The 18,777-nt window shown below is 52.9% G+C and overlaps 8 protein-coding genes across 8 annotated transcripts; 2 read left to right on the plus strand and 6 right to left on the minus strand.

The window, feature by feature from the left end:
- Nucleotides 1-189: 189 nt before the first annotated feature.
- Nucleotides 190-716, minus strand: M409DRAFT_21716 (uncharacterized protein; the record flags this gene model as incomplete). The annotated part of the gene is made up of 3 exons (XM_033805989.1): nucleotides 190-484; nucleotides 543-625; nucleotides 678-716. The coding sequence occupies 3 exons, from the start codon at nucleotides 714-716 to the stop codon at nucleotides 190-192; spliced, it is 417 nt and encodes a 138-aa protein (XP_033669168.1).
- Nucleotides 717-3,907: 3,191 nt separating this feature from the next.
- On the minus strand, nucleotides 3,908-5,626 carry M409DRAFT_65741 (uncharacterized protein; the record flags this gene model as incomplete). The annotated part of the gene is made up of 1 exon (XM_033816644.1): nucleotides 3,908-5,626. The coding sequence occupies one exon, from the start codon at nucleotides 5,624-5,626 to the stop codon at nucleotides 3,908-3,910; it is 1,719 nt and encodes a 572-aa protein (XP_033669169.1).
- Nucleotides 5,627-5,885: 259 nt separating this feature from the next.
- On the minus strand, nucleotides 5,886-7,637 carry M409DRAFT_53565 (uncharacterized protein; the record flags this gene model as incomplete). The annotated part of the gene is made up of 1 exon (XM_033812410.1): nucleotides 5,886-7,637. One exon carries the CDS (start codon nucleotides 7,635-7,637, stop codon nucleotides 5,886-5,888), a length of 1,752 nt encoding a protein of 583 aa, XP_033669170.1.
- Nucleotides 7,638-9,542: 1,905 nt separating this feature from the next.
- On the minus strand, nucleotides 9,543-13,502 carry M409DRAFT_21720 (uncharacterized protein; the record flags this gene model as incomplete). The annotated part of the gene is made up of 1 exon (XM_033805990.1): nucleotides 9,543-13,502. The coding sequence occupies one exon, from the start codon at nucleotides 13,500-13,502 to the stop codon at nucleotides 9,543-9,545; it is 3,960 nt and encodes a 1,319-aa protein (XP_033669171.1).
- A 572-nt stretch (nucleotides 13,503-14,074) lies between these two features.
- Nucleotides 14,075-14,880, minus strand: M409DRAFT_65742 (uncharacterized protein; the record flags this gene model as incomplete). The annotated part of the gene is made up of 3 exons (XM_033816645.1): nucleotides 14,075-14,159; nucleotides 14,213-14,622; nucleotides 14,866-14,880. 3 exons carry the CDS (start codon nucleotides 14,878-14,880, stop codon nucleotides 14,075-14,077), a joined length of 510 nt encoding a protein of 169 aa, XP_033669172.1.
- Nucleotides 14,881-15,399: 519 nt separating this feature from the next.
- M409DRAFT_36409 (uncharacterized protein) lies at nucleotides 15,400-16,093 on the plus strand (the record flags this gene model as incomplete). The annotated part of the gene is made up of 3 exons (XM_033810548.1): nucleotides 15,400-15,532; nucleotides 15,781-15,850; nucleotides 15,904-16,093. 3 exons carry the CDS (start codon nucleotides 15,400-15,402, stop codon nucleotides 16,091-16,093), a joined length of 393 nt encoding a protein of 130 aa, XP_033669173.1.
- A 325-nt stretch (nucleotides 16,094-16,418) lies between these two features.
- On the plus strand, nucleotides 16,419-17,381 carry M409DRAFT_21723 (uncharacterized protein; the record flags this gene model as incomplete). Its single annotated transcript, XM_033805991.1, has 1 exon — nucleotides 16,419-17,381. The coding sequence occupies one exon, from the start codon at nucleotides 16,419-16,421 to the stop codon at nucleotides 17,379-17,381; it is 963 nt and encodes a 320-aa protein (XP_033669174.1).
- Nucleotides 17,382-17,486: 105 nt separating this feature from the next.
- M409DRAFT_21724 (uncharacterized protein) lies at nucleotides 17,487-18,425 on the minus strand (the record flags this gene model as incomplete). The annotated part of the gene is made up of 4 exons (XM_033805992.1): nucleotides 17,487-17,515; nucleotides 17,575-17,843; nucleotides 17,897-18,268; nucleotides 18,325-18,425. The coding sequence occupies 4 exons, from the start codon at nucleotides 18,423-18,425 to the stop codon at nucleotides 17,487-17,489; spliced, it is 771 nt and encodes a 256-aa protein (XP_033669175.1).
- Between the last annotated feature and the right edge of the window lie 352 nt (nucleotides 18,426-18,777).

Consider the following 18,777-nt stretch of genomic DNA (forward strand, 5'->3'; position numbering starts at 1 on the left):
TAGTCTCAGCGCTGCTTTTCTCCTTGTCAATATGTCGTCCATAGATAGCAAGAAATGATCTCGGTTCAGAACTCTTCAATATCTTCCATTCCGGGTATCAATCAAACCCATCCTAACGCCTCCCAATGCATCATACAATATACACCCAAGATATCCACCCTTTTCCCTTTCTTCGCCTTCTCTTCTCCTCTACACTCTGTACTGCTCCCTCCCATGAAACGGACTCCAAACCCCCCTAACGCTCTCATTCAAACTCCTCACAGGCTTGGTAACCCTCTTCAACTTCTCCCCACTCGCCTCCTTCAACAGTGCCACCTTATTCAGAACCTGCAACTCATGCAAATTCCTCACACAAATCGGCTTCGTGCGTCCGTTCATGTAGTGTCCGATGACGACGGGGTGCCGGCCGGGGCGAGGGGAGACGGAGATTTCGATCGAGGGGTTTTGGCGCGCGAAGAGGGGAAGTTTGTTTTTGATGAAGTCGCTGTTTGATGGAAGGTCAGTATATGGTTGGGTGGTGGCGTGTCGAGGTGAGGACTGACTTCATTCCTCTGCTGCTGCCGGCCCAGTCGCAGTAGTGAAAGTCCAGGCGTTTGCACTGGAGGATGAAGGCCCCGACGCCATTCTATGAGATAGCATGAGCGACTGTACGTATCATTCAGATAATAATACATTACCTGAGGCTTTGCTATCGTCCGCAGCGCTTGGAGAGGCATGCTGGCATCGTCTCGTTGATGTCAAGGTATTCACAGCAGATGGGGTTGGACTTGACTCGGGATATGGCTTGGCATTGCCGCGGAGAGATTTCTTGCCTCAGGCATCCAATATTCACTAACCACTACGTACTGTAGGATACTAGAGCCTATCACTACGACTTTGAGCTATCTGAATGACTGAAGAAATGCATGTTCCTTCAGTGTTATCAACTCATCGGTGCTGCAGCCATCCACCTCCTACATGTCGACCCTTCCTCACGATTTTCTTGGCCGTGAGCTGACAATTGTGACGGGCTTGGTGCGTGGCGAAGGCATCTCCGTATCTTCTGACTGAACGTGAGCTCCCTAAGCCCCGTTTGTACCATTGGTGATTGGAGGTGCCTGTCGCTTCTGCTGCAGCCAAGCATCCGCGTTCTGGAATGTGTTCTTCAACTCAGAGCTGACAATCGCGCTGTCAGCAGCCTGTACACCAGCGTTGATCTGTTCATTGATTAGCCAAAGCCTTTTGAAAGAGGTCTTTCCAACTTACTGCAGCCCACATCTTCCACGCCTTCGCCAAATCACCATCGATATCTTCCGCATGATTGAACCAGTTCTTGATATTCGCGCGCCGGGACGGGTCCTGTGACTGCTCGTCGAGGAAGCTCTTAACAACCAATCCTAAGCCGAGATCAGGCTCTTTGCCAAATGGCATCCTTCCCGCTATGCTTCTGTACTCGTCTTCGCGGTCTCGGTCTGCGCTCGCACTGAGCAGCATGTTGCAGGCATGCACCTCTGTGAGGTCACGAAGAGTGTTCCTCACGGCGGCTGCCACCTGATGGAATGCGAGCAGGTGCCTCGATAACGGACCAGTGTAGCCGATGGCATGATGTTTGAAAGTGCCAAGGCATGCAACACGGCTGATGAGATTCACGTGCGCCTTGTCTGCATCCGTGCCACGCATTGGCGACCCAGTGTAGGGAGGCTGTGGGAACGTGGGCTTCGAATTGAGCGCATCGAGGCGAAGTAGCTCGAACGCAACAAAGATGGCTTCTTCGGCCTCCCGGGGCGGAGAGATAGTTCCGAGTAGCTTGTCACTGATTGCTCGTTCGAACGCAGCCATGAGTGCCTTGCCCCATGCCGAGAGGGTGTGGTCAGAGTTGATGTACCCACGATCTTGAAGGAATCTCCAGAGAATGTTGGAAAGTAGCTCTGACTGAGTCGAAAGTAGCGAATGCTCTCCATCCTTGCGACGCGTTACGGTCTTCTTGGCTGTCGACTCGTTTGACAACAGCGTTATAGCGTACTGGATGGGAGACGAGTTGAGATCGATATTCTTGACATGGGATGCCTGGTTCAGTAGGCTGTCTTTGACGTGCCAGCTTTCAGCGTCCTTTGCCACCTCTGAGAAAGGCGTGTCTGGAAGTCCCAAAGCTTTCTTGTCGTTCTCATTGAACCAGCAGATAAGGCTGACGTCTTGCTTGGTGTAGTATCGGTGGAGAGACTTTGTCAGGACAGCGAGGCATCGTGATCGCATGGGCCGCAGCTTGTCCTGGACCAAGTCCTTGTATGCCTGGGAGCTGCCCCCATCTAAGGGTGGTGTCTCGAATATTTCGGACCGTGCACGCCAATTGAGTACTCGAGAGCCGATCAAGCCGTAGTGAAACCAAGTCATCAACTCGTCGGGAAGCCGATGGCTGATGACCTCGTGCAAGTCGGAGGGTGAACTGTCAGGGTCTAGGGGCTTGTATTCTCCCTTCATGGTCACGATTACCATGTGCTGCACGGCCATCTTAGCCTTGCGAAAGAGATCCAGATACTCAGCATCTTTTGCTTGCAGGCATGCCGTGTGGCCGTCATTGCCAGCGCGAGTGAGGATGGCTCTTGCAGCGGTCAGCTTTGAAGTCGTGGTGTCGTTGTCAATCTCCGGCATGGTTGTGAGGATGCTGGATCCAGACAGTAGGCAAAGATCGACAAATTGAGGGTGTGTAAGGCCGAGTTTGGAAAGGACTGCATCCTGTGTGACGAAGTAAGCTCGTTGACTCTCCCAGTCAAAGTGCGTGATGATCTGGTCAACTCCGAAGACCAGTATGGATGCGGAGCCAACGGAAGCATGAGTTAGATCTTTTTCGTCCAAATGGGCGATCTGTGCTGCAGCGTTGTATGGGGCGACCTGAACTTCGACTTTCTCCTGTTGTGCGAGGTAGAACATCAGGTATCGAGTGATGTGCGAAGTTCGATAGGTACCTAAATTCACATTAGCGCTCGCGCATACTCCACGAATTCATCAGTTGACATACAGGCTTTGCCAAACGCAACTACTGCATCATCACCACGACCTTGATCGTAGACCCTCCATGCCTCGTCGAGGATGTGCACAGACTTCTGAGAGTCTTTGCTGATAGTCTTGCGGTCCCGGCAGCCAAGTTCAAGTCCGCTGAAGACAAATATAGGAGTGATACCCGCTTGCCGAAAGTTGTAAAGGTCTTTGTCGATGTGATCCTTCAGAGCAAAAGGTAGTCCGCCAAGCGCTGGTAGCAGCGGCTCGCGGGTCTGTGAGTTGGTGAGCAGAGAGTTGAGATAGTCCTCGACGTCGATGCCGAACTCTCTGCCTTTGCAGCCTGCATCGATGGGAAAGGATTCGAGGATTTCTTCAGCTTTCACCCATTCCTTGAACGCCAGCGATTCGGAACCCATGTTCGGCCACTTCGCTCACTCGAGCTTCGAACTAGCCGTGAATCGATCGCATGCGGTTGGAAGCGGACCGCAGGTGTGAGATGTCGCGTCCGCGATGTGTATCCGTTTGGTCGTGAAGCTGCAGAGGACCCAGTGCCGTGTAGCGATGGAATTTGTGCAAGTTGTATGGAGGAGAGCGAAGGATGGAGAATTGAATGCGTTAAATGTGAGGGTGAAAGTGTGGGAGGCGGAAGGTGCTTGCTCTCGAGGAGCCACTAGACTACTGCAGGTACCATGGCACGGGCCGTGAGACCGCACGTGACCTTCGAACTATTGCTCCAAGCGCTGAACAGATGGAGAGTAAGCAGCAATCACATACTCGAGAGACTCGATTGGCCTCTTAGTGACATTACGATGTATGATTTCCGGTAGCTCAACTCGCATCCACACTGCAGAGATGACCCCTCCCAAGGTATCTATTTTCCACAAATCTACCCGCTCCTGAACGCCGAGATATGCTGCGTCTCCAACACCGTCTATGATACCTGCGATACTTTACATTTCCAGCCCGACGTCTGGCTAAGCAGAGGCAGGCTCGCTCCCAAACACCATCCCAGCTCATTACCCTTGATCTTCTTCGCGATCTTGACTTCTCTGTCGATTGGCATCTCATAGCCGGTATGCAACAACGCCAACATGAAATTCAGGTCCAAGCAGGTCTCTGGTCGGTCCTCGAGCTCTTCCATGGCTCCGGGAACGGACTGGAAGACCTTCCATGCGTCTCCGCCTTGGCACACTCGTGCCGTGAGATCCTTCAATTCTCTGAGGGTGAAGGATTCCGGCATGCCGAGCGGTTGGGTGCGGTCATAGAAGTAGGAGAAGAGGTAGACATCTTCTCGAGAGAATGTCTTCTCAAGGCTTGGTTGGTGGACACCGTTGAAAGCACACGGTGCAAGCTTGCAGTCGGCTTCCTTCTTAAGGGTTTTCTCAGCCAACGCACGGCATTGCGCCGGGCTTCCAACTTGCGGGCCAGTCATGTTGACAGTGACAGTCTTGCCAAGAGGATGCCCTTCGCTCAGAGGCACCTCAACCTCCTTGCTCATTCCGATACCAAAGCACGGGTTCGACACAGGCTTGTTCAGCCAGAGTGTCGACTCCTGGTTGTTCTCGTACATGCCCTCAACAACCACACGATGCAAGTTGTTTCGTGCTTCCATCAATCCGTAGCCAAGGTATGAGTGTTGGTAGAGCGTGAAGTCTCGTCCGCCGAAGCTCAACTCGTACTTGTGATCACCCTCTTGCATCTGCTCCGGCATACCCCCGTCTGCGGCTTCCTTGAACGTTGGCTGGAACACGATCTGGGTGCTACCACCACCAAGATCAAACACCGCGGCTGTCGGAGTCTTGTCAGGACCGCCAATCTTGCCGAGGAGATAGTTGGTGGTGATCCAGGCGTACACACCCTCGTCCTTGCCATCCATGACTTCTACGCCGCCCTTCTCTTCACTAACAACTGGGAATGGGTACTGAGTCTCCAATCTGTTCCGCACAGCCTTGAGAGTCGCATCGCTCATCTCAGGACCAAGTTTCCGCAGACCAGCCGTTGCCTTGACAGCGACCGGTGTGCAGCCCTTCAATTTGTCGGGCACATTCTTCACCGCAACATCCATCAGCACATCCAAGCTCTTAGCCGCACCTTCAGCATCGCCCTTGTAGCTGCTCAATCCAGATCCGCCCTCTTTCTTCGCCGTCATCTCGAAGATTTCATCCTCGAGCTCTGGTGTAGGTCCGCAGTTGTTGAACTTGTAAACATGAATTCTGCTGCCGGTGCTGCCGGCATCAATCATAAGCGCATATTGAATCAAGGGCTTGTCTTTCGAGTAGCTGCGCGTGCATTTCGAAGTCGCTACTGAGGGATCGCTAGCAACGTCTCCACCAGGGAACTTGCCCGCGCCAGGTACTATTGAGCCCGCATATCGTCCTCCTGGTACAATGTAGTATAGCATGGCAAGCACGAAAAATATCAAGCAGCCGGTCTTGATATACCGTGCCCTCGTGCCTTGATTCATCCACGCGGATTGCAGTTTCTCCTGCATGGACTCGGGTCTTTGTCTGTGACGGTCTGGTTTCTCGTGCGGATCGCGATCTTCGCGCTTTGGGAATGTGAGGGAGGATGCGCGGTTACGAGCCGACGAAAAGCTCACGTACGACCAGAGATTCGGCCTTTGGTGGGTGCCTGTGCTGCTGGTGGACATGAAGTGGTCGTTGAGGGTTGTGAGGTCAGATCATCGCCGATGTCGAGGTAGATGGCTTTTCAAGGAGCGACGAGAAGGGAGGCAGGATGGGAAAAGATTTTGGCGAGTGCGAATGGAGAGACAAGGTGGTATCTGTTCATCCCTCTCCCGCGGTCAATCGCGGCCACTGAACCCCTAAATTTGGCGTAGATCACGACGCTAAAGCGGATCCTTGCAGTATCACGTGAATGCATTTCTTCGTCTATAGGTCTCTATCGATCTACGACAACAGACTCGCAACTTCCTTTGCGATACCTCCCTCTACTTTGCATGCCTCTACCTTTCCCTTGGCATCCAACGCTGCACAAAGGTCGAACAGCTCTCCACCTTCAGGGGCGCAATAAACGAGATATCCCAGGGCAAGCAGAAGAGCCTTCGTAGCATCCGGGTTCTCTTCTTCAGACAAAGTCTCCAGTAATGATGCTGCAAGTTCCACCTGCTCAGCCTCAGCTAGAGCATCCTGCCCTTCTTCTCGGCGAGTCCGGTAATTGGATGTTGCCAGATTGAATGCCAGAGATGCTGCTGCGATTCGGGCGGTTGGATGTGTTGCGTCCAACAAAGACGAAGTTATCAGTTGAATCAGCTGCGCTATTGAGTCGTCCTCGGCAGTCAATAGCTCTCGCACAAACAGCGGCGATGCGAAGACGTTGCATGCTAGGTGGATCGTTACCAGTCGAAGATTGTGAGGGCAGTCTTTGAGATTGTTGACGTGGTTGACGAGGGCGGGGATGGTCTTGGGCTTGTTTTCCTCAGCGAAGTATCCACTGACTCGGGGATCGATCATGGCACATCTCAGCAAGTCGACGGCAGCAAATCGAATCTCCACAGGCAAGGACAACACCGAGGATGTAAACGTGCCTGAGATCTTGTGGAGGTCGGGCACCGGGGCGTCCTTGGGACTGTCGCTACGCTTCTCCACGAACGTCCGAAGTTCGGCAAATTCTGGTTGACTGGCAGCGTTTCCCAATTTTGTCGTCAATTTGTCCAACGGCGGTACTTTGGCGTAAGTAATTGGTCGCATGGATCCAAACTGCAGGGTTGGTACTTTGAGTGTGAGATGTCGATGAGGAGGGAATGTCTCGTTAATCACCCGCTCGACGTTCACCTTAAGCAGCTGAGGGTCGGCGCCACTCCATTCGTCTTGCTTCGCTCCCTTCGAAAAGGTTATGAAGGTAGGTGTAGCTCTGATCTGATACCGCATCGCGACGTCTTGGGCCTCGCTAATATCGACTTTGGCAAATAGAGCGTTTGGGTGTTGTTCCGCAAGGTTGTCGAACATGGGGTAAGCCAATTTGCAAGGCGCGCATGTTGCTGATGTGAAGAAGATGGTCACGACAGCATCCGATGCTTCTGCCAAGTATTCCTGGACGGCGTTCAGGCTCAAGGGGTTTACGACTTTGCCATATCTCAGTGATGGTGCTAGACTTTCTCCATTCGTCGCGGGTGGCACCTGCTTTGATCTTGCTGCAGCACTCGATGTGCCACTTCCGGAAGCCTGAGGTCTATTCTCGACGGGAACTTCAGCCTGAGTGATAGATCGCATGCTGGCATCGATTTGCGGCTTGAGCATTTGCCCAAACGGCGTATCGAGAACTCGTCGGGGGAGACTCTTTATATGCTCCGGTATTCCTCTACCAACGAGAAACATGGCAAAGTCGTTTGTAAAGTTGTTGCAGTTGTGAGCAAACAAATCGTAGCTTTCAGGCGTGTAGATTTCTTTCAAGCTTTCCAGATAATCAAGGATTGTTTCCATAGGCAGCTGGGTGGTTCCCATGGGTACGACTTCTATGGGCTTCCCATGGTGAGTTGTGCCTGCGTAGCATGTTTGAATTCCTGCTCCGAAGAAGTATTCTATCCCGTCGAAGACCAGCGAGGTGTGATAGACGGCCTCGATGTGGATTCCGAGAAGTTGTTGCGACATGGCCTTTGCCATCCCACGAGTGAGGTCGTAGACGTAGAGTTGGACTTCCATGTTTGTGGTGAGGTGACAGGTCAAAGTGTTTTCAGCAATTTTCTCCTTATCATGCTCGAGTTTGATGAAATCCAAGTGTTGATGATGGATCTGAGGGAAGCAGGCCGCCAGATGTTGACGTCTCCAGAGAACGCCACCTGTGGCTGTGCTTTCCTAACCGCATTTCACGCTCCTGCCATCAACATTCACCTCTATACTTTCACCATGAACAAGCTAACTTGTCAAAGAAAGCCATAGACCCGGTCTGGGACATAGAGCAGCAGATGGAGCACGACAGGACGGAGAGCGATCTGGAAAATATTTCAGCATGATGTCGTGAGACTTGAGAGGTTGAGAGAACAACCACAAGCTATTTCGAGCCTTTTCTGCACCGGCACCTGGAGAATAATGTCCGACCCGACCTGGCTCATAGAAGCCAACCTCTCACGCATGTGGTACAGCTTCGTCGACGCAATCAACAACCGAGACTTCAGCAACGACTCTCCAGTCTGGAAGAACCTCGCCCACGACTTCATCCACGAAAGCGACTCCCCTGGCCCCGAACGCAAGGCCTTTCGTGCCAAAGACAGGGGTCCATCGCAATACTTAGACACCCTCCGGAATCTCACCACAAGATGTCCAAACTATAGACAACACATCAAGAACACCTGTGTCTCGGTTTACTCGAAAGCAGGCTTTGCGGAGGCGGCTTTCGATATGGATGTTTACGGGCTTTTCCGGGATGTCATTAGACCACATGTCTCGCACGTGGAATTTCGGTTTAGAGAGGGCAGGTGGGTTTGTACTTTGGTGGAAGTCGTAAGCGGACAGGCGATTGCCGATGGGACGACGGGGGAGCTCTCTTGGCCGGAGAGGATTGGAGGACGGTCATGTGAATGAAAAGTGGCAATCTTCACATGCGCAAAGATGCGACAATAGGAAAAGCTCAATGACTTTCAAAGCTACTGCAGGGTCCTCTTGAAACGAGGGAAAGCGCCAGGAGAGCTCCTACATCGACTCTCAAACAAGGCCTCATACCACCACCACGACACAGCACACACCTAATGCCATTCCAACTCAACATGGCGCTCATTCGAAACCTCGTCCTCGTCTTCGCCGGCCTCTTCATATTCAAGTGCCTCGGGGAAGGCGCTTCACTCTGCCTGCACTTTCCTCACGGTGACAGCTATTGCTTCAGTCTCACTCATACGAAGACCAACATCACCCCCGTCTCCGATCACAACTCATTTTAGGACGAAGCAGTGAAGACTGGTGGTGGCGCTGGACATGGAGGTGAGTTTTCGATATTGGTAAAGCATGTGGAAATGAGGCGCTGACCGCGAATTTTGAAGAGCACTCAAGATCAGTTCGCGATTTAAGAGACATCGGAAGCGCCGGACGCAACTGCTCCTCACAGGATGCTGCAGAGAAGGGCATGAATGCTCGCGCGAAAGACACGGCTTTTGCGTTCCGGGCCTCAGGCAGTGACGCAGACATTTAAGAGCTACCCAAAGTTCACGACAGAGGCAAGACCCAGGAGAAGGGGAAGCATTGCAGAGACACAGGCGAAAAAGCCGTCTTTCAGAGACAAGGACCGTTGAAACGCATCGGAAATGAATACAGATTTGAAGACAAGCATGTCGCATTCAGAACAGCAATCAAGGAAAATGCTACTGATACAAGCCTTCCGCTGAACGCATCATCCGCATCTACTCTATCACGCAAGCTCGTTCCTCTCGCCTTCAGGAACGCAGGGGTATCTCAATGTCCGCCATAGAATGTTACATGTGCCGAGGAAAATCAAATTCAACCAAAACGCCAATCATCTTTCCCTGCCGCATCTCAGATGGCACTCACAGGGACCACTCACTCACATACCGTCATTTGGATAATTTGCGCGCCTGCGGCCCGGATGGAGGCGAAGTCTCAAAAGTAGCCGGCAGGCTGCTGCACCACCTGGAATCCGTCATCGTCATCTTGATCTACTGCATCCGCTTCGCCTGCATCCGGTTCGTCGTCATCGTCGACGAGCTCTTCGATCTCTCTGGGTTTGTTGCTGATCTTGAAGTTGCACCACGCCTCCTCCGTGACCGCGTGTGATGGTCCAACCTCGTGATGCTTGATAATGCAAAGATCCCTGCCGGCGACTGAGAACACCAGTCTACCTCGCTGCAGCGTTCCGTGGTGAAGCTTGGCGAACACGCAGGCTTTGAGCTTCTCCCAGATCGTCAGGTCGTTGCCTTGCTTCCGCATCCACTCTACGACAGTGGGATGTAAGGTGTCGTGCGGTGTGATGGCATCGTATTTCGTGCGGAGCCGCAAGACCAGCTCATTGAAACCCCACACCCTCTGGTGAGTCTTCCACACTTGGCGAATGTCTTCCAGCGGTCTCTCGATGGCTTTGAGCTCTCTTCGAATCAACGAGCCTTTGTGGGCGGACGTTATCGTCTCTTCGAGGAACTTGCCCAAATGCGGATCCATGAACTGTCGGGCTGGAAAGAGGACTTGCTTCACGCGGTGCATGGCTTCGTCGGCCTTGGGTTTGACAATCTTGAGGAACACATCATCGATGACATTGCCCTCCACAATCGGAGCCCTCATGTTGTTCCTTTCATCATCATCATCGTCTATCTTTGTAAAAGCCCAATGGAGAGGCCGTGGCAGATTCTTAGGTAGTTTGATCTTCTCTTTGAAGCGGCGAAAGGCGGCCTCGTCGAAGTTGTAGCCCTGTTTTTCCGCGTCAACGAGGTAGTCATGCAAGTGGACGAGGTAAATGGCCATCTCGGAGTTAATGCCACCTTCCAAGTAGACAAGACATTCGTGAAGGCGGGTAACGGTACCCAGAAGGTTGAACCGAATTCGAGTCACTGCCATTTCACTGAAGAAATGGCACCACTGAGATTCAGACCGCGGATCCGTGACGAAGTCTCGCAGCGTCTGTCGATCCTTGTCGATGCCAAAAAAATCGATTTGCGGCGGCCCCCATGGTGCAGGTGCGTTCTTGAAGGGTGCGACTAGCTTTGGTTCCCAGCACACCCAGAAAGTATCACCATCGTAGTCGCCCCCTTGGAGAAGTTCTGCCAATGGCCTTTTGCCTTTCGCTGAAAAGATGATCATGTCCGGAAGGTCAGCCAACTCCGAACAAAAGACGAAGCGAACTTTCTGCATATCCCACGGCGCCATGGCTGGATTTCTTGCAACCAACCCCTCTCCAGTCAGTAGTGACCGCACTTCGCCGGTGACGTGGTCCCTGAATGGTGCCGAGAAATTTACGTGAACCTCACCTGGTTCAAGAGTGCCGGTGGGGTCAGCCATACCCATCAGAGTAGTCGAGCGACCGAGAGGGATCTTGAAATTCTTGCGCGTGACATCCAGCCAATGTTCTACCATGGCCTGCACCTCGCCAGCAAGGAATGCGTCCTGGCTAGGAACAAAGCCAGCTTCCAGTAATTGGACGATCCTTTCTTCCCGAGCTTGAGGAAAGCCAGCGAGGGTTCGTATTCCGCCGCTGCGACTACGCTCTTCCCAAATTTCGTTTTGGGCGTGCATCCATCGGCGTAATGGCGTCGGTTTTGTGCTCTTCAAGGCCATGTGCAGCTCTTCAAAATGTCTCTGAATGTTCTCTCGAATAGGCTGAAAAATGGCTTCCCGTGGCACGCCTCGATCAAGCAGAATCGGCAAGAACCCAATGTGCAGTAAAGATCTCCTTGCGGGAGAGTTGGCCTTCAGGACGTTTAGGACCAGCGTTCCAGGGTCACAGTCCAACAGTGAATCTCTTAGGACTTTGATCTGCGTCCTCGCAATCTTGATGTGATGGCTTGGACATTCGTCGTGTTCGTCGGTGTGTCCTGCTTGACGTAGTCTTCGGTACCAGATTCCTTTGCTTCCAGCAATGCGACACTGGACCGCGGAGGGCATGTCTGTTCTCCCCAACGCCGTCGCAACTTCACGCGCGGTGGAAAGCGACATTTCGCAGCATCCATCACTCATCTCCCTTGCAGACACCTCTGGCTCATAGAAGTACTGCATGAGGGCTGGGTCCAAGAACCTATTGTCGGCAGGATCCGAAGTCGCACGCTGGTCCTCGACGCCATAGTCAATGTCCTTTGGCTGAAAAGCAACTGCCGGCTTGCTGGCGGATACCACAAGTTCGAATCTCGAGTAGAGTTTCCGCGCGGCCTGTTTCGCGTTCTCGCGGTGCGGCACAACGTAGGAGACTACGTCATGTAGTGTGGTTTCGTGGTCAATGGCGACAAACACAAGCCGGCTAGCCCCAGGCTTAGTTACTGCCAGGTCAGACTTCTTCCTCTTCTTGTGAGCTTGGGTAAGAAGGAGGAACCATCGTCGACCGAGGAATGTTTGTGGAGTCTCAGCCATTTCTTCAAATCGTCTCATGAGGTTTTTGCCTTTCAAGAAGGCTGGTGGTTTGTTGAGGCTCGGCATGTCAACGTAGAGGATCCTTTCACTGCCAAATCGACGCTGCAGATCGGAAGTGGTGCCTTTGCTGGGATATTGAAGCTTCATATCGAATAGTACGCCGTTGCTCGACACTGCAAATTGCAGCTTTCCAGTGAATGTCATGTCTTGGTAGTCAGGATGCTCGGCGTTGAAAGCTCTAGAGAATGGCTTTTCCTGCTGCGACGCGATCTGATACAGCTCCTGCAAGGATTTTGTCCGCCACTGGTCCAGTAACCTTTGCGGCGTCACAATCTGAGCTTGAAGTAGGCGCTGTGCCTCCCATTGGATGTAGAATGGCAGTGAAGAAAACACGCCGGGAAGCTGCAATTGCGCAAACCCATGTGAGGGTCGGAATTGAGCCGGTTCTGTATCCGCGGCATTCTCAGGACAAGTCTGAAGCTTTGTGCTCAGTTTCTGACGCTTCGGCGATTCAATGTGCTCATCCGCGGTCTCGAATTCTTCTTCGCTAACCACGCCGCTGTCTCGCTTCTGCCAGTAATAGCCGTTAGCTATGAACTGGTCGACGTCTTTCTGGCCCTCTTCATATGCGCTGGTGTCGAGTGAAGAGCCCCATGTAGTTTCTGTGTCGCGAAGTGACTGGGTTGAGGGTGCAAATAGCGGTAGAGTCGGTCGTGCTGTCTTGTCTGTAGCCTTTGACTTCTGAGATGACTCAACCTCCTCAAGCTTGTTCATCAGCTCGCCACATTCGGTCGTAGAAAGTGAGGACAAGTAGTTGGATTCTCGCCGTCTGGGCGAAGTAGACATATCGCTGAATGAGGTCGCTGCCGTGTCTTGAGTCGCTTGGCGCGGACTGGATTGGAACAGCCCGTCGAAGGACTTCGTAGCAGCAGTTGTGAAGGATGTATCTGCCGCAGGAGGTGCCATTGAAGTTTTGGCAGAATAGTAAACAGAGGTGCCGTCGTCTCGTGGCCCTTTTGCTACCGATTTAGTCGCTGTGAAATGACCCTTGATGCCTTTGCCCTTGGTCTTAGCTGGTGTTGGGGATGGTGATGGTGGGTCAGCTTGCATTGGCTCGAAGGCATTCTCGACAATCCTGGCGGTCCTTGGTGTCATGCTCTGGTTTTTGGCCATCTCCGCCGGTCCCCTCAGAGCCTCATATATCAATTCGAGCTTGACAAACTCTGAAGTGCTGTTTGGAGTGGAGGGAAGACTTCTGAAGAATTGGTTGATAGCAATCTCCAACGCAGGTTTGTTCTTCCACCACAAGAGCCGATACGATCCCACGATCTTATGTCCGATGCCGTTCTGGTCCTTGGCAGGAGAGATACGGTCATCTATAGGTAAGGCAATTCCGGCGTCATGGCAGAATTGAGCGAGGTCGTGTGATAGTTCCATTGGCTTCTGCTGCCGCCGTGCTTCTGGCGTTGTATGAGGGACCATCTCAGAGCTTTTCCGCTTTTTCGCCATCCCAATGGCGCGGCCAAGGGGCCGATGCCTTTCTATATGTATAGGGGTAGCATTGGGCATGTGGCACGTCAAACAAAACAATGCCTGAGGTCAGACGGGAAGTGAACATTAAAGAGCAAACAGTGTGAGACTTTGGGACGGCTCCGGAGAGCGGCCGCGCTAAGCCAAGGCAGGTGATTGGTTGTTGCCTGAGGTTGCCGGGGTAAGGACGTTGGACTGCACGTGGCCGATTGTGAACTGAGGCGTGCAGGCAACGCGGTCTGACGGTGAAGCGCGTATCCTAGTCGATAGATAAGGGCGATATCCATGTGAAGCACGACCAGGTGACCTCAAATGAAAAGGCGTGGGAGGAGAGAGTCAGCTGGAACAGCCAGCGCGTGCTCGCTCAAGAACAGAAAGTCGTATTCAGCTGCAGAGGGCCAGAGAGGCCATGTAGATGAGTAAGTCGTGTCTGGCATAACTCTAGCCCCAAACTCCAAGGGCGCGTCAATGTATGTATGACTTTTGGTGCCCTGGCAATGCAGGCTCTTCCCCCCAAAACGCTCTCCAACACGCAACATGCTAATGACCTTCTAGACCTTCATCTCGGTGAGACCGTGCTTCCAGACAGTCACGAATGGAGTGATGCCATCCTCGCGGTAGTTGAGGAGGACGATCCTGCGTGGAAAATCAGTGACGACTCTTGGAGCTAGCACTCAAAATACACTCACATTCCATCTGGGTCCATGGACTCGCCCGTGAAGAACTCGTAGTCCTTGAAGTTGCTAACGATCTTCTTGGCGTATCCCTGTGCGTTCTTCTCGAACTCGGTGATGGTCTCGTCGCTGGCACCGTTCTTCTTGAGGCCCTCCTTGACCTGCTTCATGTAGCCCTTGAGATGGGTGAGATAGCTCTTCTTGTCGAAGGAGGTGGAGTTGAGGCGGAAGGAGTGGACGATGTCGATAACGGTCTCCTTTGTGTCGTCGACATCCTCGCCGCCCTCCTCAGCAGAGGGGTTACCGCCGACGTCGAAGTCCTCGCCACCGATCGTGATCTTCTTGCAGTCGGCCTCGTAGACAGCGCCGTCAACCTCCTTGAGGTCGTAAGAGTCGGAGACGATCTCGTCGCCGGTGATGAGGTCCTGTGCGCATGGTGTGGTCAGTGGGGTGAGGCTTGGAGAAGAAGGCCGGGCGGAAGATCGCCAGGCACGTTGGTGAAGGGGGAAAAGTCAGTTCTGGGGCACAGAGTCCGCAATAAATCGACTCTGACCATGCGATCTCGAGGCTCTTTGACCTGTGACAATGTCGTTGCCCGCTGCAGATGTCTGCTGTAGACCCCTTCCCTTCCACCTGCGTGCCAGTGGCCGGTCGACGCTTGCACATACCTTGTAGATAATCATGTTGGCGGTCGGACAGGAAGAGCTTTCGGGTTGGGTATCTGGAGGAGGGGAGAGCAAAGAACGACAGTGATATTTGGAGGTGGTGGAGGTCGAGGAAAAAGTTGGGTGCTGCCCCGCGGTTGTCAGGGTTTCGCTTTCTGGACTTCGACCTAGCGAGTCACGGGTGGCGGCTCGAGCCGTGTAATCTTGGCACCACGCTCTTTTTCGCTCCTGCCAGACTTGTTGCGAACCTCCAACAACTTCATCAGCCAACTCTTTCCAAAAGCTCGCCGCTGTCAATCTGAGGTATGTTGGTGGACGATACACAGCAAGAGATGCCCTTCAGGTAGCCATGGCCTGCGCTCATTGCGACGACTTGCAATGACACCGCAGCGCCTGTCTCGACCGAGCCTCAGAACTCTTGCGGTCTCGCACCGGAGGGCACTCTTTGCGCTCACGATGGCTCTTGAAGGCTAACAGCACCGCCGCAGACACCTCACGCCGCAAATCGCGCCCTGAGAATCTCATCCAACCGCCAAAATGGTCAAGACTTCCGTCCTCAACGATGCGCTCAATGCCATCAACAACGCCGAGAAGACCGGCAAGCGCCAGGTCATGATCCGACCATCCTCCAAGGTCATCGTCAAGTTCCTCCAGGTCATGCAGCGCCACGGTAAGCCTCGGAAATACCACTACGTGCCTCGACATCAGCGCAAGAGGAGGATACCCTTACACAAGCACACAAATGCACAAACTGCACCCGGGTTGATAACTAGGCAATGGTCTCATACTGCCCCACGACCAACGCCCTTTAAGTGCTCGGAAGATTGACACTTAACGGCGAGGATCTTACACGTCTTCGGAATTTTCGGCTGATGAGGCACGTTTAATCTCTCGCGACAAATGCTGATTTGTATCCAGGCTACATCGGCGAGTTCGAGGAGGTCGACGACCACCGCAACGGCAAGATCGTCATTCAGCTGAACGGCCGGTATGTGCATGCCCTTGCAAGAGCTCAAGAACCAAAGACTGACATACATCCAGCCTCAACAAGACCGGTGTCATCAGCCCTCGCTACAACATCCAGCTCCGCGATATGGAGAAGTGGGTCACCAAGCTCCTTCCCTCGCGTCAGTTCGGATACGTCGTCCTCACCACCTCTGCCGGTATCATGGACCACGAGGAGGCCAGGAGAAAGCACGTCGCTGGCAAGATCCTTGGTTTCTTCTACTAGATGTCGGCATGAATGGAAGTCAAGTGGACTTGTGGGTGCATGAACTTAGCGCGGCGTAAAAGGCTGTAGCTGCACGCAGTATAAAAAGTCGATTCTGCTTCTGACATCCAATGTTTTCCCGTCCCACGTTCACAGCTCTCACATTTGACTTCCCAGAATTCTTGTGCTGCGCAAGCCCCTCTTCAGGCAACCACGCCTCCAACCTTGAATCCTTCATTGAGGACTCACACCCACACCCTCCAGATATATAGATTGTGCATCGACGAATCTTCGTCGTTACTGAATGACACGACCTTTCGGCTTCTTGAGTCGGATATCCAGCATCATGGCTTCGCACAAGAAGCACGACCCGCAGACACTCTTACTTCCCACCCACCACGCCACAGGAGTAGAAAGGCGAGTGACCGAAGACTCACTCTCGAAATGCAATCTTCAAGAGGATTCACCACTCTTTGCAGTCTTGCCAGCAGAACTGCGCACGACCATCTTCGAACTCGCAACTCAACCTTACGATGATCCTTCTCATCCATACAAAGAAGAGGACTACTACTACCGCCCAGGCCACCACACAAAGCCAAAAACCGACACCGCTCTTCTCCTGACCTGCCGCCTCATCTGGCTCGAAACAAACCATCTCCCCCTCCATCAATCCTGTCCAACATTCTGGTTCAAAGCCGAAGAGCGGCGGCCAGAATGGACACGCAGAGCACCAGTTTTAGGCAGCAGATACTCCCTCCGTCGACCTAAGACGCGGTGGATTACCGAGGAAGAGAGATACAAGCGCTTTATGGCTGGACTTACGGCTCAGAACGGCGAAAACTTGCGAGAGATGCGCTTCTTCGGTCAATTGGCGTGGTTGGAAAGTTGGCAGTTGACGTATTTGCTCTCTTCGACGCAGCCGATTCCGCCGAGGATCGTTGTGACTGTGAGGCATACGGACTGGTGGTGGTGGGAGAACGATTCGGCTCTTGCGATGGACATTGAGTGGATCTGGAGGTTGTTGAAGTTTAATTCTGGCGTGAGGAAAGCGAGAGAGTTCGTGTTGGAGTTGGAGACGTTGGATTTTAAGGTGGATCATTTGTTTAAGGGGATTGTTGAGGGGATTCAGAAGGAGTGTGGGGAGATTGAGGGGTGGGTATTGCAGGACGGTGCTGGGAAGGAGGTTTCGGAGTGGACGGGGCCGGCGACGATTGGAGGGAGGGCATGGGTGCCGTATGTGTCGAGGACGGAGTTGAGGTATAAGTTGTTTAGTTTGGTGTGGAAGCGGCAAGAGGATGAGTCTCGTTGATGAGTTCGTCTACATCTTCACACTGCCTTCCTGCACACGAACGTACAAAAGTCGCAATTAATGAACACTCCTTGCGCACACTCCGCGGCGGCTTTCTGCAACACTTCATAGAACGACGCCCTCGACATCTTCTCCTGCAAGCCTTCAATCGCCGGCACGGGAAACTCTGTCTCGGGTAACTTCGCTATCACACCATGCCACACCGTCAAGAAGTTGTCGCACCAGGCCCGCTGAAGCTCCCCTTTGGCTGGCAGCCATTGCTCAATCAGAACTTCGCAGCCCCTCGACTGCAGCGTTTTCGGGAGAGTATAGAGCCATTCGGGGCTCATATGGGCAGCCGCCTGCTGTGATCTATGGAAGAAGTGGACAAGAGCTGTGGTTGCTACCGATTGGAGCTTTGGGTTATTTGAGGGAACGTCTGCCCTCGTCGCTGAGCTGTCTCCTTCGTCCCATTGAATGTATCTAAAGATACGTTAGCCCGCTTCTCGTCTGCCCGGTCATCGAAAAGGACTCACCCGCCAGGCTTAAGCATCTTGAGCAAATTGTCCAACACAGGCTCAACCTTATTGTCCAAGATCGCACTGGAGAGCGCCCGTACATGCACGACATCGAACACTCCAACATATTGGTCCGGCACCTCCGTGAAGACATCCCAGGCATGGAAGCTGATGTCGGGGGACAACCATCCAGCAGCCGGAAAATGCGCAGGCGTCAGATCAAAGCCGTTGATCGTGGCGTTGGGATACTCTTGATGGACGTCGAGTATCCAAGCCCCGTTGCAGCAGGCGATGTCTGCGATGCGGATGGGGTCATCTTTGGAGACATCGATCTTGGGATCCAAGTTATAGCCGAGTGTATAGAGCCAGATCCAATGTTGCATGTGAAGTCTATCGGGTCGTTAGCATAGAGTCTTGTTCATTGTCAAAAAGATAGTGAGATGGACCTAGCGGACGACTGGAAGTCTTGTTCTTTCCAGAACTTGGATGGCCTGAACTCCAAGGCGTCTGGTTTGCTCTCTCCATTAGCTCCATTAGATGTGGCCATGTTCGAAGCAGTCGAATCGAGTCAGTTAATAAGTACTGTTACTGCCGCGAATGAAAGCGATAGAAAGTGTGAAGTTAAGTAAGCAGGGCCTCGATCTTTATGGAGGAAAGAAATACGAGTAGCACAAGAATCCTTTCAGACTTAGAGAGAGAACATGTAAGTGTTATACTCCATCGCGGAATCCATGCAGGCTTCCAAACAGCTATATTCCTAACCCGCCACGAGAAGACTTATCGCAATGCGAGGCTATTTTCGCCGGTGGTATGCAGTCCTCACATCGCACATGCTCCTGAACGAGGAAGTGTTCGTAGGATTCAGCTGTCTTCGCGATCGCAGCGAAGCCGACGCCAGA

This window comes from Zasmidium cellare (genome assembly GCF_010093935.1).
Source record: "Zasmidium cellare ATCC 36951 unplaced genomic scaffold M409scaffold_13, whole genome shotgun sequence".
Classification (NCBI taxonomy): Eukaryota; Fungi; Ascomycota; class Dothideomycetes; order Mycosphaerellales; family Mycosphaerellaceae; genus Zasmidium; species Zasmidium cellare.